Source organism: Ptiloglossa arizonensis, chromosome 13 (assembly GCF_051014685.1).
Source record: "Ptiloglossa arizonensis isolate GNS036 chromosome 13, iyPtiAriz1_principal, whole genome shotgun sequence".
NCBI lineage: Eukaryota > Metazoa > Arthropoda > Insecta > Hymenoptera > Colletidae > Ptiloglossa > Ptiloglossa arizonensis.
Window position 1 is genome coordinate 8701190 of NC_135060.1, and position 27548 is coordinate 8728737.

Sequence of the window (27548 nt, forward strand, 5' to 3'; positions counted from 1 at the left end):
TACGCGGTGCTAGAAAGATGAGAATAATATACATGAACCAGTGAGGAAGAAATACCCCGTGGACAGTGAATTCGTTACGAACGATCAATTTTGGTAATCGATAGCGTAATAATCAACCAAAATCAAGATTCGAAGCTATGCTACCCTTAGTATCGTTAACTCGTGGAAAAATACCTCGATAATTTGTAAAAAGATCCAACAACGCGAAACAATTGAAACTCCTTCTAACTCGATGTTCTTCTTGTTTCTACTGCGGGGGAGCCTAACTCGAAAGGGTACAAATACACGTGACTCTAAAAATAATTTTTAATAGCAATTACATCTTTCTCTGTTCACGAGTCTAAAACTAATGTTTGATAGCAGTTACATCTCTCTGTGTTCACGACTCTAAAACCAATTTTTGATAGCAGTTACATCTCTCTGTGTTCACGACTCTAAAACTAATTTTTGATAGCAATTACATCTCTCTGTGTTCACGACTCTAAAAATAAATTTTGATAGCAGTTACATCTCTCTGTGTTCACGACTTTAAAACCAATTTTTGATAGCTGTTATATCTCTCTGTGTTCACGACTCTAAAACTAATCTTTGATAGCAATTACATCTCTCTGTGTTCACGACTCTAAAAATAAATTTTGGTAGCAGTTACATCTTTCTCTGTTCACGACTCTAAAAATAAATTTTGATAGCAGTTACATCTCTCTGTGTTCACGACTTTAAAACTAATTTTTAATAGCAGTTACATCTCTCCGTGTTCACGACTCTAACACTAATCTTTGATAGCAGTTACATCTCTCCGTGTTCACGACTCTAAAACTAATCTTTGATAGCAGTTACATCTCTCTGTGTTCACGACTCTAAAACTAATCTTTGATAGCAGTTACATCTCTCTGTGTTCACGACTCTAAAACTAATCTTTGATAGCAATTACATCTCTTTTTCTCCGTCTAAAGAAAATTCAATACGAAATTTGTGATCGAGTCGAGGCAACCTCGCCAAGGAAACACTAGGAGATAAACTTCGATCGAAGTATCGTTCGCGGTTGTCAGAAGCAACTGCGCGACAATGTGTATCCCCTTGCGATATTCCGGATGAGTAACGAATCGTTGTTTTTGCATATGTTTCAGGGGTAACGTTCAAGGCACATAGGTTAATCCTCGCAGCATGCAGCAAGCACTTTCAAGAGCTCTTCGAAGGAATGCCTCCTTCTCCCGCGGGACTGATCGTTATTCTCGACGGGACGAGTGCCCACAATATGGCCTCCCTTCTTGAATTCATGTACCGTGGCGAGGTACACGTGTCCCAGGAATCTCTCAGCTCTTTCCTCAAAGCGGCCGAATACCTCCAAGTATGCGACTTATTCCTTTTTCTTAAATAATTGCCTCGAATAGCAGTCACGTGCGCACGGACGCGGACGCGTACTTTGCATTCCTCGGTGAACACTTTCTTTTATTTTTGGCCACGATTAATGGTCAGGAGTTCCTGTTTTAAACGTCGTAGGGAGGAACGGGAAGACGCTGCGTCGATGCTCGTTCGAGAACCGGGATGAGACTCTATTACCAGTCGCGTTAGAAAACCTCCAATGCTTTGCTGCGGTAGATAAATCCTGTTGTGCAATACTGCAGCACTGCACTTCTTATCGGTATAGTTTTTCCGCATAAGATACAAGAGATCGCGTCTCGTGTATCTGCATGCAGTCGAAATTGTCTTACGAATCGTATTTAGAATTCGGATTTTTCTGTGAAATTAAAATCGTCGAATATTGTAATTCTACGTGTTTTCGTATTAAGAAAGTATCGAGAAGAGTCCAGGAAATTATAAATTTATCACGATTCTTATATTGTAATGTCACTTATATCTGTGAGACGAAATGTTAAACACCTAGCCAATGTTAAACACCTGCATGTGATCATCGTAATAGTTGCACCGATCTCAATGTTATAGCGTTTAGAGCACAATCCCGAGCGTTGCATTTCTCATTTCGCTCGAAAGTGAATACAATAAGAACATGTAATTGGATACTTGCACGAATGGAGACGACTTCCAAAAATCAATTTGGAACGATAATCCGTAGTAGAATTTAGTCGGTGAAATATTTCTGGAAAACGAATTTGTACCGACTATACGTTTTCGAATTTCCCTGTAAGCCGATTAATATCCTTAATGTCAGTCTTGGAATATGTTTACGCAGCAGTGGTCCAAAATAGCTCAGTCTTGCCGGTAGTCTGTTGCGCGAGACAAGATGAATCTCAAAGGTCTGACAAGGGAACAGCGTGAAATATTAGACATCGATTTTAATTAAATTTGTTCGTCAGGTCGAGTATCAAAAGTTACACACGATTGGTCGTTATACGGAGATTCGATTATTTACCAGACATTTCACGGCGAAGATCGTGTCGTTCGTGGGTTGCATTCGCCATCTGACCCAAACGTGAGATTTCAATTTCAAAGTAAGAAATCGGGTTAACGCGTTTGTACGATTTTAGAGAAAAGTAGACACTTTGATCGTAGTTTGTAAATTTCGACGAATGCAATAGAAAAATCACCAAGATAGAGATCACTCTTAGCACCGTGTAACGTAAATTTAATAAAGTATGGCGCGCCCAGAACGATACACGATACGGGATATATACACAGATGTAGTATATTCCATTCCGCGGTGAACGTGTTAAATGAAGGAGAAATCATTACGAAATATTATTTTCTACATAAATTGAAACGGACCTCGACAAGATTCAAACTTCAGGCGCATGATTACGAAGCAACGGTCATTACAAGTTGCTTACCGCTTTGCTTGAGAAACGCGCGATGGCGCACGTACATCGGTGTGCGAACCGTGATCTTTATTGTGAAACATCTCGTAAATTACTCGCTATCTATGCAAACGGTCGACCATAGGTGTAACGTTTCTACCTATTCACGAACCTTTCATTGAGATCGGGCTCGTGACAATTTATCAACGCGTAAACTTTATCGGTGCACGAGTAACGAACAATTCATTTCTCGACGTTTTCTCTGCCTCGCGTTGCAGTGTATCGGATTTTCAGCCTCGAGTCAAGAATTTAAAGTTGGAGACGTTACAGTCAATAGTTCTCAAAAAAATTCAAAGCTCGAAATGTTACAATTACTGATTCTCAAAAAAATTCAAAGCTCAAAATGTTACAGTCGCTGATTCTCAAAAAAATTCAAAGTTCGAATCGTTACAGTCAATAATACTCAAAAAAATTTTAAAGTCGAATCGTTACAGTCAATAATACTCAAAAAAATTTTAAACTCGAATCGTTACAGTCGATACTTCTCAAGAAAAATTCAAAGCTCGAAACTTTACAGTCGCTAATTCTCAAACAAATTCAAAGCTCGAAACGTTACAGTCAATAATTCTCGAGAAAAATTCAAATCTCGAAGAAACGTATCCGGTTCGATACGAATAACGATACGTTCACCACTAATAGTTCTAATGTTAAAATGTGGAATTGTTTCTCAGGTAAAGGGTCTGTCCATCGAGCACGAAAAATTGGCAGTGGCGCAGAGGCATGCCGCGGAGAGCAACAACTCGTCGACGGACACCGGGGGTGGTAGCGGCGGCGGCGGTGGCGGCGGTGGTGGCGGTGGTAGTGAGAACAGTGGCGGTGTCAGCGGTAACGTGGGCGGTAGCGTAAGCGGTAGCGTGGGCGGTGGTATCGGCGGCGGCGGCGTCGGCGAGGTGAGCGACTTGGCCGAAGCGGGTGAAGCAACCATGGTGAGAAACACCATGAAGAGGACCCCCACACCGGCACCGTCGCCCGCCCCTGCCTACACCGTGCCCAGCGTCTACTCTACCTCTCACTATTACGAAAGCCCCCCGAAAAGGCTGATGAGGTAAGCCCTTCTTACCTTACGCCTTTACGCCGCGAAGGACTTCGTTTCCGAGCGATACGAACGCACCGGGCAAACCGTACGACCTTTCGACGTTCTAATACCGATCGAATCGTCGCGCGCATTCCACGCATCGTAATTGATCGTCTCACGGCACACAGCGCCGCCGCGTAATTAATTGCCGCGTTATCCGAGAAATCGGCGTCCTCGCGAACGGAGGAGTATCCTTTTCTACGAGTTTCGAAAATCGAGGACACCTAACGGGCAAGGTTCCTTTCAAAGGTGGTTCTTTCTTTTTCTTTTTTTTCTTCGGTTACTTTCGACGTAACGTTGCTTCGTGACGGATCGATAACGGACTGATAACTCTCCAAAAGTCTCTCGCGACTGTATATTACATATGTATATGTATCGGGTTGTTTGGAAAGTGATTTCGTTTTTTTTTTGGTGGAAATGAAACACGATTCTTTTAGAGCGTATAAATACTTTATCAAATTGTATACTCTCCATTTTGGAAAATCACATTCCGAACAATTTAATACAATAAATACGAAATCGTTAACACCGAGAACCAAAAAGAGTGGATTGAACGCTCTTCGGATGAAATCGTTTCGATCGATATCCGAGTGACGAACAGTGAACTAAACGTATTCGAAGATACGTTAATTTTTGAACTTTTGATTGAAATAGAATCGATCTCGAGAGGTGTCTGTATTTCCGTAACGAGATGTGAAACGAGATCGTAAGACGGATTACTATATCGACCGTTTGGATTTTTAATTTCGCGCGCGTTCGACAGTGTTACCGTGCTTTTCTTTTTTTTTTTTTCTTTTTTTCCTATCGACCGGAAGGTGCGAATACTCGTTCCCTCGGATCGAGTATTCTTTTCGTAATCGTTATTTAAACACGCTTTCGCATCATGGATCTTCTATTGGGGCGGGGGGGATATTTTTAGATCGCCCAGCGACGTTGATGCTTTGGGAAGGGCGAGTGTGTTACGCGACGGTACTGCCTTCCGGCCCGCATCCGCGCCACATCCGCTTCTCCTGGAGAACCACTTCTATCAACCGTTTACCCACCCCTCGGAGACGCCCGCACATCCCCACACTGCGCCGCACACGCCAACGGAATTGGAACAGGAATTGGAACGATCGAGGTCCGAGGAACGTAGCAATTGCGATCTTAAGGAAAACGTAGCCGAAGGTAAACACTCCTTGTACAACATTGTTGTTCCTTCCGATCGGCCGGTTAACGAAACACCTCCGGATACTTGAGAATTGGAAACACTTTCTCCGTAGTTCGGGCTTAATAATAAGACTTTCCTTACGATCATTTTCGTAAGTTCCTTACGAAGTTAACGGCGTGCAAGAGTTCCCCTAGAGTCGTTTAGCAAGTACACTTTGGGAATGAATTAAAATTTAACAAGAACAATTTGTTCTACGTTTCGTTTCGTTGTTGTTCCTTAAATATTATACAACTTCCGCTACATTTTACACCTTGGATTTATTCTTCTCCCAATTTTGAATCCAATTTTGATTTACCTGTTCTTGGACCAGTTACGATCGATTCGAGCGAAAGTTAATAATCAACGAGAGCGAAATATGAATAATCTAGAAACGTGTAGGGTCGTCGGATGTTTCGAGACCCTTCCAGGGTCTTCGGAGATGTTTCACCCTCGTGGACGAACAATTCTCCGGAAATTCGTGCGTGGTGTTGCGTGTATATATTTCGACCAAATGTTTATATATTTGTGCAGATCTTCGGATAAAGCAAGAACCGGTGGCGCTGACCGATCGGGAGAGGGCAGAAAAATTGGCGGAAAGATTGTCGGGCGAAGTTTATTCCGGGGGTAGGGGGTTCGATGGCAGTCACTATGGCTCGAACTCGGACCACCTTCAGCATGGTGCACAAATGGGCTCCGCTATGGTGCCGTTGCCCCCGGCTCATCCACCGACTCCTGATCTCAGTCCTGCACCCACCACCCCCGCTATGTGGAACACGAAGATCAACAAGGCTGGCACTGTTTCTACTCCCGATGGTAAGCGAAACGACTCCATTTTCTTGCAATTTAAGATTTGAATTTTCGCTCATGGCTGTGATCAAACAATATTGGTTTGTTCGTAAAGTTATTTCGTTTTTTTTTGGTGAAAATGAAACACTCGAAATTATATATTTTCCATTTTGGAGAACGAAACGACTTTCCGAACAACCCAATAACTCGGTATTTTTATTTGATCGATATATCGAAGTTTATTAATATTTTTGAAGGTATAGCTTTTTCGCGCGTTCTTCGCGAGATTCGAAAGTCATACGTTCGTCGTGGTAACAAATTCTTATTTTGTTTAATAAATAACACGTATCCGTAGAATAGAATCTTCCGTATAGATGCACATTCGTACATACAGCTACCAGAGATGATTTTTGTTGCATCATCTTCAAACGGTATTGGAAATTCAACGTATTCCTTCGCTCTTGGTAGAAGATCTTGGTCGAATACTATGACGAACTATGGAAAAATGTCACTTGGATTAACCCTTTGCACTCGAAGCGTTTTCGCTACCTGAAACTGGCGCCTTGATGAAATTTTTTAAATCGCAAAATTAATATGCAATGGAATATTTATATTTCAATGCTCGACGTAGATATATTTACATCTTAAAAAAGTGTATTGTCTAATTTCCAATTTCAATTTCAAATCACAACAATTTTCCCGATGTGGAAGAAGTACACTGAATTGTGGTGGTGATCGAGGCTCTCCTCTCGAGTTCAAAGGGTTAAAGATGAACATATTTTATTACAATTGACATTATCAAACCGGTGTAAGTACATTTTCGTTCGCTCACAAACTTTCACGAATAAGTTCCGTGAGAAGTTCGTAGAAATCGTACGTTAAACGGATGTTGTAAAACTATCTCTTTCGTTGTAAAAAAGAAAAAAAACTTGTTTCCAACTCGGGAAACGGATAGGATCTAACTTGTTTTCATCGTCGAAACGATCGCTGCGAGCTTGGAATATTTAGATACTCAATTTTGGAACATCCTCTACGAGCTCGAGGATCGTCGATCGCGTAGGTTTATCGTAGTTTTCGCGAGCGTACCACGTGTCTTCGGCTCGCTTTTTAAAGCGTAGAACGCGCGTGTAAACGATTACGCGAACGCGTGTCGAGGACGCTCAAAAATATTCTCTACCAAAGGTAAACCTCATTCGGTTCGCCCCCGATTCGAAATAAAAATATTCGCTTGTTTAACACGCGTTGTACAACCGAGACGTGATCGTTCGAACAACGACGACGACGCTGTTAATTAAAATTCAACGATTACCGGTAATTACTCTCTATATAATAATTCTCTCGATCGAACCGGACCGAGAACCGTGTCATCGTTTTATCTGGGCCAGTGCGTTGCCAGAAGGCAAGGATCTCCGGATCTAATGTTACAAAATGCACGGCTAATTGTTGCATCATCGGTTGCACGTGGAGCTTTCTTGATGTTGCAACTACGAGTTCTCTCTTCCCCTACCAGTTAGATCGTTCTGTTCGATTGCTCGCGGAGTGTTTGGAATAGCGATTCGGGCCACAGGATGGAAAAATGCACGCTCGGAAATCCTTGAAATCTAATTTGTGATTCGTTTGTGATACGCGTCCCAGAACCCGAAACCTCTCTGCAAAAAAAATTTACCCGCGTACCGCGGTTAAGCTTCTCTCGCGTGAACGCGTAATTTATACCGCGCGATGATATCATTTATTCACCATCGGTGGTATTTTCCATAAGTGTACATAATATTTTCGTTAACGCAGTTCCGTGAATCTGCAACAATCGTGGTATCTGACAAATATTATCAACCGTATTTCGACACGAAAATTCTCGATTTACGTTTCGTACGATATCTTCGAAACGAGTTTCACAATAATTGAACGCGACTTTCGGACGATTCGAACTTGAATTCGTAAACTCGCGGGAGAAACTAGTTCTCTCGATACGTAGGAGAAGGGGTAGTTTGTTTGCAATTCCATTTTCGATTTTCGTTTATATTTCGATACAAAGATCGAACGATGTATCTTTCAGCTTGATGTATTTTTGTATTTTAAAAAAAGAAGAATTCAATTTCTAATTCCTCGAGTGCCCTTGTCAGCGTATCGACCGTGTACCAAAGTTCGAACAGTCCCTTCGGAAGGGTGCGCTGCTCGATCTATCTTCGTCGGCCCTTCGTCGTCTGGAAAATTATTTACAGAACGACCGTCGATTTTTCGTTACAGCTACGATCGGGTACGTTCGCCGATCATCGCGCGACGTGTTATTTAAAGTATTCGGTGCATTTGTTAAATTTTATTCCTGAGTAAAGTCTACGCTACATCGAACAAACTTATTAGAAACAACGAGTTCCGTGGCAGACGATTTTCCATCAGAGATGGCAGTACCGAACGACGCTCGATTTTCTCGAGAGAGAAAGATCTTATTTCTATATAGTTAAAATTGTGCACTAGATGCGGTGAATAAAATTACACGTAAACTTGGCACGGTCCGTGGCGTACATTGTTTACCACCAGGAATACCGGTAGCGAACGCGAAAGGTCAACGTCACGTTCGTGTGACGCATTATTTAAAATATTTTGCGTATTAATACGTCTCATTTCTACACAGCTAAAAGTATGTACTATATATATATGTAGACAAGAAAGTAAAGTGTATGGTAGGTATATATTTACGAAAAAGTAAAGTATACAGTACATACATATTTACGAAAAAGTAAAGTATACAGTACATACATATTTACGCAAATGCAAAGTATACGCTATACATATATATTTACGGAAAAGTAAAGTGTATATTATATATATGTATATAACCGATCTCGACACGGTCGGTACCCGGACGATTCGTCTTCGATATAATACTGTAGGTATTTTATAAAAAAATTTTGTAAAATTTGATTGTACCCTATATACTTTACAAGAAAAAAGGTATACCCTAGGTATTTTATAAAGTAAAGTATACCTTAGATATTTTACAAAAAGAAAGGTATACCTTAAGTATTTTATAAAGTAAAGTATACCCTATATACTTAACAAAAAAAAGGTATATCCTAGATATTTTACAAAAAGTAAAGTATACTCTATATATTTTACAAACAGAAACGTATACCTTAGGTATTTTACAAAGTAAAGTATACCTTATATACTTAACAAAAAGAAAGGTGTACCCTAGGTATTTTACAAAGTAAAGTATACCTTATATACTTAACAAAAAGAAAGGTATATCCTAGGTATTTTACAAAAGGTAAAGTATACCATATATATTTTACAAAAAATAAAGTATACCCTATATACTTTACAAAAAGTAAAGTACACGCTATATGCTTTACAAAAAATAAAGTATACCTATATACTTGACAAAAAGTAAAGTATACCCTATACACTTTACAAAAAAGTAAAGTGTACGCTATATATATACGACTGGATAAAAAAAAGCGCAAACGCAGCACGGTTCGTAGCGTAAGCGTTAAACGTCAGAACCGATCTCGACACGATCGGTACCCGTACGATTCGTCTTCGAAATTTCGCCGATCGCCCCGTACCGTTTTCATTCTTTCGTTATTATTCTTTTTTCGTTCCGATCGTTCTTTCCTGGTCGCGACGCGATCCTCGCTTCGGCGATGCTCTAACGCGCAGAAAGAGAGCAACGACGCCGTTAGGCAGGATTTACGAACGGTCCTCGACACCCACCTGGGGACAGGTTGGTTATACCTTACGACGCCTCGCCTTCACGGTGTGAACAAAGTGTACAAAGAGGATGCAGGCGACAACGGTGCAGCCACTGGGAACATCTTTTGCTCCGGCGAGCAAATCACCGGGCGTGACGCCGCGACGCCACGTAAAACGGGCCACGTAGGGGTGGCTACGGGCTACAAACACAACCGAGACACCAACGGCCCGGCAGGATCGTGCGACGTCGCGGACGACGCTTTAACCATTTTTAATCGGTGCTAGATGAGCGGCCAGCCGCGGCGGTAAAGAAAGAAGCGAACCGGCAACTAATGCAACGGTTATTGACATTAACCGTGCTCGAGCTGAGCCGCGCTCCACGAGAAAAGGAAGCGACCGTCCCTACGGTGGGAGGGACACGGGGCTTGAGGACGGTGTCCACGGAAGAGGAAAAGACCGAGGAAGCCGGCCCGAAAGAGAAAGCCTTTTTTTCTTTTTCTTTTTTCTTTTCGTAAGCGCGTTTCGTAAGCCCAGCCTCCGCGAGAACGTACCGATGCCCAGAGACCGGAGCGGAGCGGAGCGAGGCCTCTCGGGGCCGAATCGTCGCTCGCGGTCTAGCGGGAACCGTCGACTCGTGGCTCGGCTTTCGAGATTGTTGGACCATTCTATTAAAGTACAGTTACGACAGCTTTGATTTTGTCGTTAGGAGTTCGGTTTTTGTCAGAGCTGCCCGACCGAACCGTCTCTCGCGAGAACGATTCGTCTCGTGGCTCACGGTTTTCGTAAAGCAATCTCGTACGAGCATCCACCATTGCGATCGATTTTGCACTGTTGGGTGTCCATGCGAAGAAGTTGTAGATTTTTTTCTTTTTTTTGTAACGAATCTTTGTAATGGAAATTTCGTGATAAATTTTCTCTTTTTAAAAGTTTCGAAGGCAACGCGTGGTTCATGTATAGATCGTCAGTCGCATCGTCGTTCCCGGAACGCGTTGACTTTCTCCTAACGTTTTCGGGCATTCTGCGCGTCCTTGTTTCGCCTCTGGCTTTCTCACGGATCGTGAACCGCCTAATTTCGTGTCGTTGGAATGCTCGGTCGGAAACTGGAAGGATATCGGGAATTCGGACCACCGTTTAGAGATCGAATCGATGTACGGTGCTTTCGGTCGATAATAACGTCTCGTTCTCGTGCACGATCCTCCGTGAACGCGAATTTTTGCGTAACGATGCAAAACTCACCGCGAACGTCGAATACGTAACATCGGGGAAGTTGGAGAAAAAATTTGTTTAAAAAGAAGAAACGAAACGGAAGATACGAGGCGGTTGTACGTTGCGAGGAAACTGGATATCCGAATCGATGTTGAAAGATCTCGTTACGATACTCACGCGTACTTAGCGTATCGGGTAGAAGTAACAAATCAAATACATCTCGATGGTGTAACTGCTAGATACAATTTGAACCTATTTTTTTTCCTTTTTGTTTCTTTTTTTTCTTCAAAGACGGTTCAAATTCAATTTCGAACGTAATCGAGCGAAGCAAGTTTCGCCCGCGATCCGTTCGATTGCTCGTACGATTCACAATCGAGGCGGAGATTGTAAATATCGATTAGCCGGTCGAATTTACCCGTTAAATCGAAATGCAAATACAGCGTTCGTTTTGAAAATGGTGTAATTCTATTTGCTTGAGCTCGTCGAAACGATTACAAAATAAATTTGCATTCGTTAAGGACTACAAAAACACGGGAGGCTCGCGTTACCGTTTATCAATATTCTTTAATCGATTGAAATCCAAAGAGACGAATAACTGTACGTTCGAACGGAGCTGGTTCGAAACGCTGTAAAAAAAAAAAGAAAAGAAAAAAAACTTCCACCGAAAATTGTCATCGAGTTGTGTACTTTGTCCGTTGGTAAAGGTCGGTTCTTCGACGCTGAAACGACGCGCCACGATATTGAATTATAGAGGAAAAAGGCCGTAAGTTGCACTCGCGTGGCGTTGCACGCCGTGACCGCGTCCAATGTTGTCCACTCTTCCACTTCTACCTTTTCCCTTTTTCCTGCCAAGATTTCAACCCCTCGGTGCAATTTCGCGCACGTGCCTCGTAAAAGTTTCACCGAGGCGTGCACACGCGCTACACATCGCCGGAAACCCTCCGAGTACACTGACTCCGCGTGGCTCGCTTAAACATTAATTCGTGGTTTCCGACTATTAATTCCGTATGCGGGATCGCCGCGACGTCTGCGCGTCGACATCTAATGCCGGTCGCCTTCGTGTTCCGAGAATATTCGACACGGGCCCACGAATTCGCCTCTTTGTCGGTACATTTTCGTGAGTCGCTCGGTGCTCGTCGGGTTCGAGAGAGCCTCGGCAATTATCGTGGCCACGATTCGATGAAATTATTCCGTTCCGTATCGTGCCTAGATGCGCACGAACCTAGCAAACTTTCGTCCCATTTGGCACGTGGCTTTCCTGGAGCGAACCGCACGACCGTGGCTCGCCAACCGACTCCATTTTGCGATCGTGGTAACGAAATCCAGCTGGTAATTAACCCTTTCGCTTCAACGGGCGTATATACACGCTTTCGAGGAATGACCGTTTGTAGACGAGGGGCGTATATGTACGTTTTGGAAAAGTGGTTGGTTGGGTATGGACAGCGTGTATGTACGCTCTGGAAAAGTGGTCGTTTAGGTATAGGGAGCGTATATTTACGCTTTGGAAAAGTGGTCGCTTAAGTACGGAGAGTGTGTATATACGCTCTGGAAAAGTGGTCGCTTGGGTAGGGAGAGCGTATATGTACGCTCTGGAAAAGTGGTCGTTTAGATACGGAGAGCATATATGTACGCTCTGGAAAAGTGGTCGCTTGGGTACAGAGAGCGTATATGTACGCTCTGGAAAAGTGGTTGTTTAGGTACGGAGAGCGTATATGTACGCTTTGGAAATGTGGTCACTTAGGTACCGAGAGCGTATATGTACGCTTTGGAAAAGTGGTCGTTTAGGTATGGAGAGCGTATATGTACCTTATGGAAAAGTGGTTGCTTAGGTAGGGAGAGCGTATATGTACGCTCTGGAAAAGTGATCGCTAAGGTACGGAGAGCGTATATGTACGCTCTGGAAAAGTGGTCGTTTAAATACGGAGAGCGTATATGTACGCTTTGGAAAAGTGGTCGTTTAGATCCGGAGAGCGTATATGTACGCTTTGGAAAAGTGGTCGCTGAGGTACAAAGAGCGTATATATACGTTCGTTCGATATACACTTTTGTTTCATACTTTAAACGAGATACTTTAGTTAATTGAGTATCTGGCATCGAAAATGCCTCGAATGAGGCATAAAAAAAAAAGAAAATGAAGTACGAAAATGGGTCGTTTGTGATAAACGCGGAAAAAGACGCGAGTCGAGGTACTATTGTTCACAATGTGACGTTGGCTCATGCGTGATTCCATGCTTTGTTATACCAAACTTGATTATTAATATTGCGTTTGGCTTTAAATACTTTAGAAATAAAATTTTATATTTCATAAAGTAAAACGATATTACCGTATATAATAAAAATCATTGTGAAATTTCGAGAACAAGAAACCAGTTCTATTTACTTCTAACTACTATGCTAACTACTGGCATTCCGTACTTCAGTGTCAACTACTCGGTAACGCGCTCCGTTCACAGTTATCGAATTTTGTCACAAGCACTCCGCAGCGAAAGGGTTAAGAAGGGGGCTCGAAGGAGAAAATTTAATAAAATTTCGCGTTGGATTCGCGGTAGTTTTTTGAAAAATTTCGCGCCAAATATATCTCTTGCGTATCGTCGTTAATTTTGATTGATTTTAACTTCGGTTCTTTGCGAAAATCGTCGCTGTTGAACTATCGAAACGATTTTGAAACAATCTTGGAACATTCCTATCGCTAATTTCACTAATTTCACCGTTCGTAACGTTTCGCAGAGGAAACATCACCGAAGTGTTACGTTTATTCGTTACGAATATTCATCGTAGAATTCCATCGACTCGAAATTGAGGATTCTTTTAAGGTAGCTGTACGCTTCGCGGATCACGCGCAAATCAGGAAGGTCCAAGAATACCTAACGCGAGTCGATTCAGGCCACGGGTTCTTAGAAACGATTAGTTCTTCTCGGTTCTCGCAACGCGCGAGCCTCGAAACCGGGTTTAACCTTCCATCGTTGGAAATCATTGCACAATGCAGTAAGAGCGCGAAGTCCTTGCCTGGCACATGACGTCTCGAGCAGTAAACCTCAAAACTCTCTTATTCGAAGGTATACTATACATTTCACGCGATTACGAACCGCTCAAGGTAGACGAGAAACAACGGGAAAGAATAATTACCCTGGCTCGAAATAATTAGGGGTTCGTTCGAGCGATCTTGGCGACACTTACGAAGCTAGAAACGCTTTTAAGGCGTATCGATCACGATGTACATCTCGTACGAAACCAGCGATATTTCTTTCAACCTTGATATTAGGAATACATTTCGTAGATATGACGTAAGAGCGTTTCTTGGTACCAACTATGCAAACCTTACGAATTGTGTTCCGCAGCTTCTTGCCTACTTGTTCGCTCATGAGTAAAATGGAATTCACCGGGTGATTTTTCCCACTTTGGATCGCGGGAACGGTGATCGTGGTATCGTCCGTACGGGTATAGTCGAAAATTCGCGTTAGAAATTCGAAGCTGGTTGACACGCGCGAGAAGTAATCGTGTCCCTTCGAAGATTTTCGAAAAGGTGCGAGAAAATATCGCGTTCCTCCACGAGATAAGACGCGCGAGGTTTTGAATGAGTTACGAGTATAGGCCGGTTGGATGTTTTTTCAAGAGAGGATGCGAAAGGCTGGTCCCTATGTGTGTCATGGCCAAAGCGGCTCCAGTGTGTTTTAGAAACTGTTAGAAAAGTTTGGTCGACTCTCGTTCCCGCGCTGCAAATTATCGTCGGACGAGAAAAGATTTGTTTAACGCGCGCCTACTTTCATAACTTCCTGAACACGGTAAATCTTTCGGAGATTCGCGAAACTTTCTGCTTCGATTCAATACCTTGCCTGTTTCGAGACCATCCTGTAACATCGTGCAAGGTGAATACAAGGACGTTTAATTTGAATAATTTTTCAAAGATTTCACCCGGCAGGTTTTCATACTATTATTATATTTATTTTTTTTTTAAATAGTTGATCACCTCGAAGTATCAATAGGTACTTTCGTTCTCGTAACGCAGTTCGTTTTCAACGCGCAATCGGTAACACTCGATCGAAAAGTCAACACAGTGCGATCATCGTCGAACGAACGCATTGACTTTGCCCAAAGTACGAACGAAATACGACGTGACAGCCATCCGTGGGACTTGTATTGATCGAGAGAGCGTGGTAGTGTGCAGGAGAATCGCAGTAACCCGAATTACGGACGTGTCCACTGGACTTGAAGTTACCCTGGAATAATGGAATTGCCGTGATACGTGAATTGCCCGTAACGATTCGAGTTTCTTTCGAACACGATGGTGATCCGAACGAGAACGAAAGATTGTTAATTCGAGAACGCGATACTGTGACAGAAACTCTATATACATTTTGTAAATACACTTTCGAGTAACCTGTTCCACTTAAACGTACACAAGTACAACAAGAACGAAACGTGTGTTACAGAATAAATTCGACTGGTGTAACCGTCTTTGAAGAAATATAATTGAAACATTCCTTCGGTTACAGGGATCGTAACATTACTTTCAATCGACGAAAGAATTATTAAATTCCAGTAACATTTATGGAAAGAACCGTGGAACTTGGACGAAAAGTTACTAATGCGTGAACCAAGTGGGTTAAAATTCATCGATACCCTTGAATCGGTTACAAACGTAAATGCAACTCTTCCGCGAGGAATATTCGAGATTTCGAAAGATGGGGTGGTGTTCGAGGATCGTAGCGATCGGTAACATCCTTCGAGGAATTAATTTCGATGCTTTCGCGTAGAATTTTTGCAGTAGTAATTTTACAGAATCGACGAACGAATCGTCTCTGTGCAGAGAGCCACGTGTACGATCACCGATCACACAGATTGCAACGATTGCACGCGTGTACATGTATCAATCGGTGAAAATGGAACCGAACACGGGCGAAGAGGGAGGGGCGTAATCGTTGGATTTGTCAGCGATAACGTATAATCTTTCGGTGAGCCACATCTGGGCAACGATCGGGCCCAAGTCGGGGAATGCTCGTGTTTTTTTTTTTTCTTTTTTTTTTCCTCCTTTTTTTTTTATTCGCACTCGCGGTCAGGACTGCACGTATCGTTTCTACGCACGCAAGCGGGCACTGTACAGCCGATTCTCACGCACACGAGCTGGTTGCGTTAACCGTTAGAACGGCCGATAGGATGGAGAGTGGATGGTCTCGTGCAATGCCGAATTCGGGTCACGAAATATTTAATGATAACACCGTCAGAGGGCCTGTCGTACGACCGTGCCTGATAAACGGTGTATATCCGTACGAAAAGGCACGCTTGCTCGTTCTTGCCTCTTTCCACTTGCCTCTTTCCTTTCAATCCGCTCTGCGTGGACTCTCGCGTGTTGGTCGCATATTTTTTCACAAGGTTTCGAATTAGCGTCTTATTGTACGTCGAAGCCACCAGATACGAAGATACCGGTTCGAATCGGACCGACCGACCATTTTTATGGGAACTAGCGATACACCGTTAAAAACAATTTGGAAACGAACTTTCGCTGTAACAAAAATAACGTGTACTTAACGGAGCTCTATCTTTATAGAACCGTTTTACGAAACCTTTTAATGTAATGGATTCACCTCTCGGTAAATTGAAGAAATTTCTACTTCACTTTTCATTGGTTACAATTTCCTCGTACCGTGTAATTGGTTATTTAATTTAGGGTCGAAGCGGTACTTATTCATGGTACGTTAATTTAATTCTGTATTTAGGAATCTACCCCGGGTATATGTCACTTTTTCGGGGGTTTTTTAAATTTATAGTTTTGCACGATTACTCGAATTTATCCTAGGTAACTCTGATATTTTAATTTACTTCTGACTTACTTCTCCTTGTTTTCTTCTATCGTTCTTAGTTGTTGATTTCAAAGACAAATACTTCGTTCCTGGATAGAAGGTTCGCTCTGAAAATCGATACACGGTCGAAATTGAACAATCACCGTCGACTTCGAATTGTTTAAAATTAAAGAAAGCAAACACAACGATTGGAAAAACGATCTCTCGCCAAGTATTACTTTCGATTTCCGCGATGCTCGTCACCGTTGCGAACGATCGAATTCCGTCTTTCTTTTCCACGAAGAAGCGACTTCTCTTCGAAAATAATCGAGAAACACGAAAAAGAGAAACGTTTCACTCGTGTAATTTTCTTTCTACCGGCCGTAATTCTCGCGACGTCGAAAACAGCGAAGATTTAATCGTTCCTTTCTAGCCACCTTATCTTACACGCGAAATTATTCATATTAACGATCTCACGAGGAACGATTTTAATTTTTATTATACGAGTGCTACGACGACTATCACAAAACAACAGTACATCTCGACCCTTCCGCAAGCTTTATTACTATGCTTCTCGCTCTGACAAGTACGAATAAAACAACGGACGGTCGTGCTAGCCCGACGTTACCCTCCTACGCACAATGCGTAACCCTATCTTCGTTGGAAATCCTCAACCCTCGTACCCGCCCTTCCTCCTTCAGTGGGCTGCCCTCCCTCGACGTCCTTTCCCTTCCTGTATCTATCTCTTTTGCACGATCCCTCTCGTTCTTGGTCCACGAATTTTCTACGCGCGGACCAACGATACCGTGCTACCATTCCGCGTCGGGTTACACAATCAAAGAGACGATGGATCGGAAGAATATTTTCACCGTACTTCCTTCATCGACCATTTCGATCCAGATCCAGTGATTTTTCCAACCCCTTGTAAACTTTCGTTACGAAATACACCGTGCGTGATTATAAGGTAACGATTGATAGAGTACACGAATCGATAGAAACGGTTACTCGCGGACTTATGCTACTGCCGTGCTCATATTTTTCCAATTGTATACTTCTCGAGACTGTTGGGAGGTTATACCAGCAGCTCGGTGGAAAGAACCGCGATTAAAAGAACCAATGTCGATTCGATACGGTATTTTTATCAAATAATGGAAAATTCATGTAGCTCCAATGGTTTGTTTCTCGGTGAAAAATAATGTAACGTTGGAAGTGAATGACTTTGCAACGAGTGAATAACGTGGCTAGTGTGGAGCGCGCCGAGTAACTAATATCGAATCGTGATTAATTTAGTTATTTTTACCAAATTACTTCTTCGGTGAAAAATAACGTAACGTTAAAAATAATTATCTTCATAACGAGTAAGTAAACAATGTCAAGGAATAACTTGTAATCAATCGACTCGTTTAAAGTTATGGAACGCACCGAGTAACTAATATCGAATCGTGATCTAATTTAGTTACTTTTACCAAATTACTTATCCGGTGAAAAATAACGTAACGTTAGAAACAACTATCTTCGTAACGAGTAAATAAACAACGTCAAGGAATAACTTGTAATCAATCGACTCGTTGAAAGTTATAGAGCGCACCGAGTAACTAATATCGAATCGTGATCTGATCAAGTTACTCGGGGTATTCTGTAAGAAGGAAGCTGTTCGATTCACAGTTATTTGGAGTCCTTACTCGAAGAAATAAAGTTCTATCGTGGTATCGAGTATTGTACTCGGTGAAAACGAACCGAGAACGAAATTTTCTCGTCGCACGAACCGACGTGGGCTTCCATCGGGAATCCCGAGCGATTCGTGTTCGCGTTCGCGTTCGCGTTCGCGTTCGCCCTTATCGTCGCTGCATCGTGTTCCTTGGAGAGAAGGTGCGCGCGCGTGGCATTGCGGACGATTCTAAACGCAGCCGCGAGATAGCGCCAGCCGCACGCGGGCCCGGTGCGTATATTTTTGGGGCGCAGGGTGGGGCGCAGGGTAGGTGGAATTGGGCGACAGCCAGGCGTGGGTGCAAATTTACTGCAGCGCCCGCGATTCCGCAATGTCGGTCGAATTCGACGTATGTATTCCATGCGACCGGACGCGCGGGAGGGGGAAGTGTTACACACACGACCTGCTCGAAAAAAATTATCTCCGGGAGAATGTCGCGTTATCGGTTCTCGTTCGGCGAGAGGAGAGCCGGGCCAGCGAAATCGAAACGTATTTATGAATTACATTCTCGTCGTTTTAATTACGTCGATAATTACGAATCGATGCGTTTCATCTTTTATCGGCGCACAATCGTCCGCCGTGCCGGTGCACTTCTCGCGTCGACACGCGTCTCTCTAACGAGCCGACGATATCATCGCGAATAAATTCTCTAAACGTATTTCGGTATATGTAACGCGACCCGCGAACTTTATTCCCCGTTCACGCGAACGTTTAACGTCGGTATTCGTTCTCTAGCCGATTATTCTATTTATAAAACGATCGAACTTATCAACATTCGAGCGAACGGTTGCAATCGATCATTCGTGGCCAACGATCTTTCACCGAAGGATAGAAATTCAATTATCACCGTCGGTTAATTTCATCGACATCGGAATTCTGATTCCCGGGGGAGCCGGGAAAGAAGTACGCGATTCTCGATAGTTTCGCGGAAATCTCGACCGGATCGAGAACCGTGGTAATTTTGATCGATCGAAACTTCCGATCGCATGGAATCGTAGTTGAGTCGCTTTAACGACGCGTGGACGTTGAATTTTATTTTTACGGGAGGTTCGTGGCAACGGAAACATTTACCCAAAAATTCAACCGATCGCCTCGTCGTAAGAAACGGTTCCGTAATTATTTACAATCGATCGAAGGAGGTACCTAACCTCTCTACGAAAATTGTTACGATCGTCGGTGAATTTTTATTTCGAGCGAATGTTTCGTTCGCGTAATACTCGCGCGGTGCTCGTAAACTATCCGAGACGAACGCTACCGTTATTATTTTTAACTCGTATTTCGATCGGGATATTCGGTTTTGTCCCCGGCCGGGAATGCACCGGGAGTTTTCCGGAGCACGTTGTGGGGTGCCGAATTTCGTAGAGCCGAGCCTACCGCGGCACGCACCAATCAATAAACGAATGCGTGCGTGCACGGACGGGCCGGGCCGCGCGTGTGTACGGCCGTCGGTCGCGTTGTGTGAGTGCACGTGCCGCCAAAAGTTCGTGAACGCGCAAGGTTTGCGTGCTCCCCGGTCGTTTGTGTGCGCAACTATGTGGAGAAGGCCGAGCGTAGAACGCGCGTGTACGTGCACACGCGCGGCACGGTGTGCGCCCGAGGAGAGCCGAGGAGAGGCCTTTGATGGCTCTGTGCCTCGCGCCGCAACCCATATTTTTCTTATTTTTTTCTTCTTCTTCTTCTTCTTCTTCTTCTTCTTCATTTTTTTTTTTCTTCCTTTTTTTTCGGAGGCCATCCATCCACCTCTCGCGGAATATTTTCGCTGCACCGTGGAAGGTCACTTCCGAAAATAATAAATTATCGTTGTGCAAACAGCGCGAGCGAAACGCGGTTGGCGTTCGTCGCGCGGGGGACACGGGCCCAGCCCGCGTATTTTGCAATGGAAACTTTGCGCGCGCGTGTAATTTGAAACTCTAATCTCGAGATCTCGCCGATTTCGCGTAATCTCTAATCTCGGGGATCTCGGCGTGGCCCTCTCGCGTGAAAAGTTACCATTGCGAGGTAGCCGCCAGCGTGCGTGTACACGCGAGAGGGCACGTTTAACCGCTAGCGGGTAATCGACCGTGGCGATACCGATGCTCGAACCTTAGTTGCAAGTGGACACGGCCGAGGACATTTTGCGAACCTGGATCGATTCATCGAGACCGCGCGTGGTACTCACCTGCGTGTCACCGCGTACAACGAACACGCGCCAGAAACTACGGCCGAATCGACGAATAATTCGAGTCTTCGTTTCGCTCGCGCGAACGGATCGTCCGCGGCTCGACTCCTTTTCTCTTATCTGTGTCTAATTACAGGGGAAGATAAAAATATCCACTCGTTCGATTACAAATATGTAAAATCTACGCGACTTCTAACGCCAAGATTTTAAATGCTTCCATTTGGCTACGATTCTTTATTTCCGTTGCTACGATTATTCGTCGTTTGTTTTTCGGAGTGTTTTCGTATCCGAAATCTACGCGGAGTATTTTTGTTACTCCAACGATCTTGGAACAGTCACGAAAGATCTTTCGAGAGCGTTTTCGTAGACTTAGAAGCTGCACGATTTCTAATTTCAAGTTTTAAATACAGTTACGCTTATTATTTATACTGTTCGGATAATCTTGGAGCAGCTGCCACGTACAATTTTTCGATTTCGAATATGTAAAAGAGAGTACGTTTTTTTTAATACGGAGCGCGTTTCCGTAGTTAAAATCTACACAGCTTCTAATGCCAAATTTGAAACGTAGTTACGCTCGTTATTAATATTACTCCAACAATCTTGGAACAACTACGAAAGATCTTTCGAGAGTGTTTCGTAAACTTAGAATCTACACGATTTCAAATTTCAAGTTTCAAATACAACTACGCTTATTATTTATACTGTTCGAACAATCTCGGAGCAGCTGCCACCTACAATTTTTCGATTTCGGAGCGTATTTTTATATTCAAAATCTCCCCAACTTCAAATGTTAAATTTGAAATGTAGTTACTCTCTAACAATCTTGAAACAACTACGAAAGATCTTTCAAGAACGTTTTCGTAAACTTAGAATCTACCCGATTTCAAATTTCAAGTTTTAAATACACCTACGCTTATTATTTACTACCACGAACAATTGTTCAATTTCGAATCGCGTTTTCGCATTTCTCCGTCCAATTCGGTCCACAATCCCTAGTCGCTTTTCAAATTGAATTACCGCGTAAACGAACCAACACCTCGGATTACTTCCCGGTCGATTTTAATTCAACGTAAAAACTACTCCCGCTATTAATCTAAAACGAATTCAACATAAAAATGATTCCCGTTAGATCGTCAGGATCGTTGCGAACGCTAGAAATTCATTAGCCATCGGTATCGAGAAAGTGGAATCGGATTTTTGCGAGCGGACTCGTTTCCGCCGATGTCGTACATGTATCGTTACACTCGTGGACGTTTCTCGCAACGCTGAGATAACGATTTGCACGACGCACGTGTGTGCATTATCGTAACAGGTACATCGTAATCCCCGCGAGATATGTAGGTCAGCGCGTACGATTCGGCGCGTTTAATTGGAAATCGACGATGATCGCGAGTTTCGACGTTACGATGTATCGGTTATTGTTATCGTCGTCTAACCGGGCGCCGTGTTGTCGTTGCGTTCGCGTATCGCGATGGCTCACCGGCGAGACAAGAGCGAACCAGGCAAAGGTAAACAGGAATCGAAACACGAACTCGACCTTGCCAGCGCCAACTTCCTCCCCGTTACGTTGAATAATTTCCCAAAGTACGGGCTTCGGTTCATCCGTTGGCGTTCACGGAATCGTGCTCGATCTCCATAAATAATTCAACGCGTGGCAAACGTCGACACGTCGCCTTTAACGCGAGGTTCGCCCCGTGAAACCGAAAGTCGACGCGGTCAAAACATTGACGAGGAATCGTGGCCAGGACTCGACGTAGGAGACACTCTGAGCTAGGAACACCCCGAGGTACGTGAAAGAGATGTCCTCCCACCACCCCTCTCTTGTTTCTCTCGATAGGAATATTCCGATTCGGCGTGAGGTCTCGAAAGTGGACCGTTGTGCAGGTTATGGTTTTCTCTGGTCTCCGAGGGGGTACAGGAGGGTTGGCATCCCTTGCAACCGTGGATCGACCGGGGTTCGAAGGAAAAGAAGGGTGGTCGGTCCGTGGCTCCCTTGATTTCGGCCTGCAGCGCGCCCTGGCTGACATTGATTTTCTTTGCCCTCTTCTTCCACCGCGGTCCAAATTTCCTTTGCGTTACCGTCTTCCTGCGAACCGAGTCTGTCCTATCTCGGTTCGCTTTCAAGAAACGGGTACCTCGATTTTTCGTTAGAGACGAGTTCGTGCGGGAGGATCTCCTGCGTGTACAACCGGACACCATTTTCTTTACGATGGAGGAGATCGACCAAGAAAACGTGTCTACCGAATTCTCTTTCAAAGTGTTTCGCGTGAAGTCGATTCGAAAACCCAGTTTTGTCTTTTCAATCCAATTACAATAATTTCCAAAGTTTCTATTCTAAACGGTGTCTCCGAGTTGTCGAGAGAACCGAAGATACCCAAGATTCGCGAATCATTCGGTAATGTCGCGAGTTTTCCTCGTGGGGTTGTTCGTTGTCGAGTATAATCATCCCTCTTTGTTCCCTCGTCCATCGAGACACGGTGGTTCCTTTGTTTCTTGTCTGGTTCGCGAGGAATGGTGGTCGGGCCGGGCTGCCGCCCGACCAACGACCAATTTGGCGCCACCGGGCGAAATGTGTCAAGGACTGGCGATCCACGGGTTCGTACGCTCCCCGCGTGTATTTGTCGAGTTTCCTCGTGCGATCACGAATCTCTCGCGCGTCTTGGAACGCACTCGGCGTTCCGTTTCGTCGACGAGAGCGTTACACATCGCGCGCGTTTCCTCCTCCCTCGTCGAGGAGACCGTCTTGGCCTCGGTTGGTAGCTCGGCCAGAGATTCGGTAGATTTCCCACGAGACCGGCCGCAACCGAGACTCTTTTTATCCGTGCGCACGTGTGCCCGCGGAAAGCGCTCTTTATTTTGGCTTTCGGTCGAGAGAGAGAGTTATGTCATCGGCGCGCGAACACGCACACCCGCGAGCTCTTCGAACTATTTCTACCAGGTGGCCGGCTGTTCGTCCGGTTCACCCGATGATGCATTGCAGAACGCGGTTCATTTCGAGGCTACGGACTGACGGGGGTCTTCTACACCGAAACACTAAAAAAAGACGTTTCTTCGTGAATTTTACATACGAAACGCGTTCACCGTTTGCGTCGACCGATTCCTTCCATCTAATATACGAAGGAACGAGATTTGTCTCGCTCTTGGATAAATTCTTTCGAACGTTTCGAGATTAACGAGGAACTGTAGATAGAACACTTTGGAGATCAACAATTGAACTATAGATTTTAACATTTCGTGTTTGGAATTTTTTTATTCGTATTTGGAGATTAACAATGGAACTACAGATTGTAACGTTTCGAGCTTTGAATTTTTTCACTCCTCTTTGGAAATTAACAATAGTACTATAGATTGTAACCTTTCGAGCTTTGAATTTTTTCACTCCTTTTTGGAAATTAACAATAGAACTACAGATTGTAATTTTTCGAGCTTTGAATTTTTTCACTCCTCTTTGAAGATTAACAATGGGACTATAGATTTTAATGTTTCGAGCTTTGAATTTTTTATTCGTCTTTGGAGATTAACAGTAACTATCGACGGTGAACGTATTACTGTTTCTATCGAAACTAATAAAAAATTTACATTTTTGACTCGTCTTTGGAGATTAACAATGGAATCATAAACGGTGAACGTACTACTGTTTCTATCGAACCAGACGCGTACACTTGAAGTTAGAAAATGGTAAATTGATTCACGAGCACCATTAGCTGTCTACTTTGATAATTGTCCATGAATATTGTAGGCGAAGATGTCGTTAATAATTGAATAATTTTAAAAAGAAGTTCGAAACGAGTCAAATTGACCACTTTGGTCGTTCTACTCTTCATTAGTCGTCCATTTTGATAATTGTCCTCGAATACTGTAACCAAAGACACGGTTAATAATTGAATAATTTTAAAAAGAATTTTCCAACAAGTCAAATTGACCACTTTGGTCGTTCTACTCTTCATTAGTCGTCCATTTTTATAATTGTCCACGAATATACTAGGCAAAGACACGGTTCGGTGGTTCCAGTGTTAAGAGGCGCTTCGATTCCTGTAATTTCGCGAATTTCTCGAGTTTCTATCCGGTAATGTGACATTTTCTTCAAAGCTCGAAACTTCGAAAAGACACGAAGAAAAAAGTTGTTCCTTGGAGCGTCTAGAATGGAAACGAACCCCTCTGAAGCGAATTCCGTGATACTTCGTGACCGTGTGATCGTTCGTACCGACGAGGAACGTTTCGTTCGTTCTTATCTACGATATTATCGGGCGCGGTCGAACGATATTCCCTACGCGCGATTCTTATATCATCCGTGTTCGACGATAAGTTTTGTCATCGATTTCAGGAAATTGTTGTTTCGACGAAATTTCACGATTAACAGGTTCGAACGTTAAGGAAGCGATAACGATGATATTGTTGTCAATCGTGCGAGCTGCGTTACACGTACAATGAAAGTACATGTAACGCATTATCGAATACCGATAACAATACGAGCAGTATCAATGAAAGTCTTGGTATGGAAGTGATCCGAACGCGTTTAATTTATTTAGTCGACGATCGACCAGGTAAAACCCATTGTAGAGGGTGTCTGTTTTATCTCGACACGAGTAGAAAAAAATGTTTCCACAAATGATCCGTTTCGCGCGACGAACGATGAAAAGATTATTTATAACGTGTAGTGTCCCCCGTTCGTGCGAAAGAATTTTTTTAAAAATTATTCCGATATCTATCGTTCTTCGTGGGACGTAATATCGTTTCGAGATAAAACGAACACTTTGTATACATCGATTTCGAAAACATTTTGTTGTTATTTTATCGTTGCAAATTTTCAAAAATTTCTTTCCGCGAAGTTTTTCTGTGAAGTGAAATTTCGTTCGTGTAAACTATTACTCAATAACGGAAATCCACCGGGAGCATAGTATTCTCTCCGAGGAAGGAGCACTTTTAACGCAAAAGAATAAAAAACTTTCGGTAGGATAAATATCGGAGCTTGGAAGTTTCGTACGGTAACGTACCTAACCGGGAAAAATAAAATTGGATACGACGTAGCGAATGAAACGTACAAAGTGTTTCTGAAATTGGTAGTGAAACTTTAGGAGCACGTTCGTCGCAAAGATGAAAACGAGTGGCTCGAGCCTCGGTTGAAAAACAGTTTCTCTCCGAGCGATAACAGCATTTGTTTACGGTAGACTTTTCGAAGAACACTTCCTCGATGAAATTTCTCGGGATAATATTTTTTGCATAGAGTTTCCGTGTCTTGGAACACGCGACGATCCGTACGGATCACTTTTGAAAAAAGAAAAACGAGTAAAAATAATAAAAGATACTGGCATTATCCGCGCTCACATCGACGAACGAAACGATACGGTTAATTGAATCGCGACACCAATTTATCGTGTTGCAAGACGAGGCAAAATCGGATTTCTCTCGAAGTGTCTAAGTGGCGTAATTGGTATTAACGCGTTGAGAGAGAGAGAGAGGTTGTTAACCTATCGTTGGTAAACATAAGAAGAAACGTTAATCCCTGCTTAGAACATTCGACGCGCGTCGTAATCGGAGATCCTGTACTCGCGTTCATTAAACGTATTAAACGATCGTTCGTGGCTGTTCCAACGAACGCGATTCACTGTTCGATCGAACGTACATAAGACACACGTAATACTGAAAACGTTGAATCGGTTGTTATTCTACCGACGTAACAGAGTCATCGTGTTAACACGTTGGCTGTTAACATAATGTGACCTGTTGGTAGGTCGCGTTTTTTTTGTGCTGGAAATTCCTGAACGAAATCTACAGAATTGAAATACACTTTTGTTAATGTACTTTGAAAAGTAATCGGAATCAATTTAGAAATATTATTGTACTAGAAAACGTTATTGTGCTGGAAATTCGTAAGAGAACTTTAGAAAATTGAAATACACTTATCTTTCATTAACGTAGTTTGAAAAGTAATCGGAATGAAATTAAAAACATTATTGTGCTGGAAATTCGTAAAAGAATTTTAGAAAATTGAAATATACTTATCTTTCATTAACGTACTTTGAAAAGTAATTGGATGAAACTAAAAACATTATTGTACTAGAAAACATTATTGTGCTGGAAATTCGTAAAAGAAATCTACAAAATTGAAGTACACTTATCTTTTATTAAAGTACTTTGAAAAGTACTCGGAATCAAATTAAAAATATTGTTTTATTAGAAAGTATTATTGTGCTGGAAATTCGTAAAAGAACTCTACAAAATTGAAATACCCATATCTTCCATTAAAGTACTTTAAAAAGTGATCGAAATTAAATCGAAAACTTGATCCAACTCTGCAAGTTGAAGCAACTCAACTTCGAGTTGTCTCTAAAATTGAACTAAAAGCATCTTCCAAAATCTAGAGTTCTCGAATACTCGGTAGGAACGTATAACCGAATCTAATCAAACGTGCTTCAAGATCGATGCTTTCTTCGATCTTCGCACGAAATTCTCAACTTATTCTACCCCCTGGATCGGACGTTTGCAAGGACAGGTGCACGTTACGCACCTGTCTCGACCTCTACCGAGCGTCACCGATTTATTCTCGCTCTCGTTGCACGTAAGCTGCTCATTCGGTTTATTCCATAGAACGATTCCGATGAGGAATCGGTTCTGTAACACGGATCTAAATACTAGGGTAGTTCCTCGAGCCATTTCGTTGTTTTTGGTAAAAATAAAACACAGTATATTTAGCGTGTACAAACATTTTATTAACCCTTTAGCTTCGAAAAGATATCCCAATTTAGTGTACAATTTTCAATCCGGGAAAACTTCGCAGTTTGGAATTCAAATTGGAATTCAAACATCACGTTCTCGTAGAATGTAAACCCATGTATACGAAGTATATAAAAAAGTTCCATTTCAGATTAATTTTACTACTCAAAGAATTTGAGTAGTAACCCAAAACTTTCCTCGAGTAACTCGAGTCGTCGATTTCTAGTAGCGAAGAATCTTTCAGTGCAAATGGTTCAATTACATATTCTCCATTTTGTCGAACGAAAAACGACTATCCGAACAACCCGATAGTTTCCACGAACCAATTCTACACGAACGGTCCTCGTATCCACCGTAGAGCTCTGTTCGTTCATCGATCGTGACTTTTCTCGCACCTCGTTGTTTCGTTTTCCTCTTCGTTGAACCGTTGCC

The 27548-nt window shown here is 42.9% G+C and overlaps 1 protein-coding gene across 3 annotated transcripts in view; it reads left to right on the forward strand.

Moving 5' to 3' along the window:
* The window catches only part of Chinmo (Chronologically inappropriate morphogenesis), an 80643-nt gene that overhangs the window by 43757 nt on the left and 9338 nt on the right, over positions 1 to 27548 (forward strand). For all 3 annotated transcript variants that reach the window (XM_076325265.1, XM_076325264.1, XM_076325266.1), the window contains 4 exons: positions 1128 to 1348; positions 3485 to 3858; positions 4808 to 5055; positions 5609 to 5890. In XM_076325265.1, the coding sequence (XP_076181380.1) occupies positions 1128 to 1348; positions 3485 to 3858; positions 4808 to 5055; positions 5609 to 5890 (1125 nt within the window). The remainder of the gene's footprint in view (positions 1 to 1127; positions 1349 to 3484; positions 3859 to 4807; positions 5056 to 5608; positions 5891 to 27548) is intronic.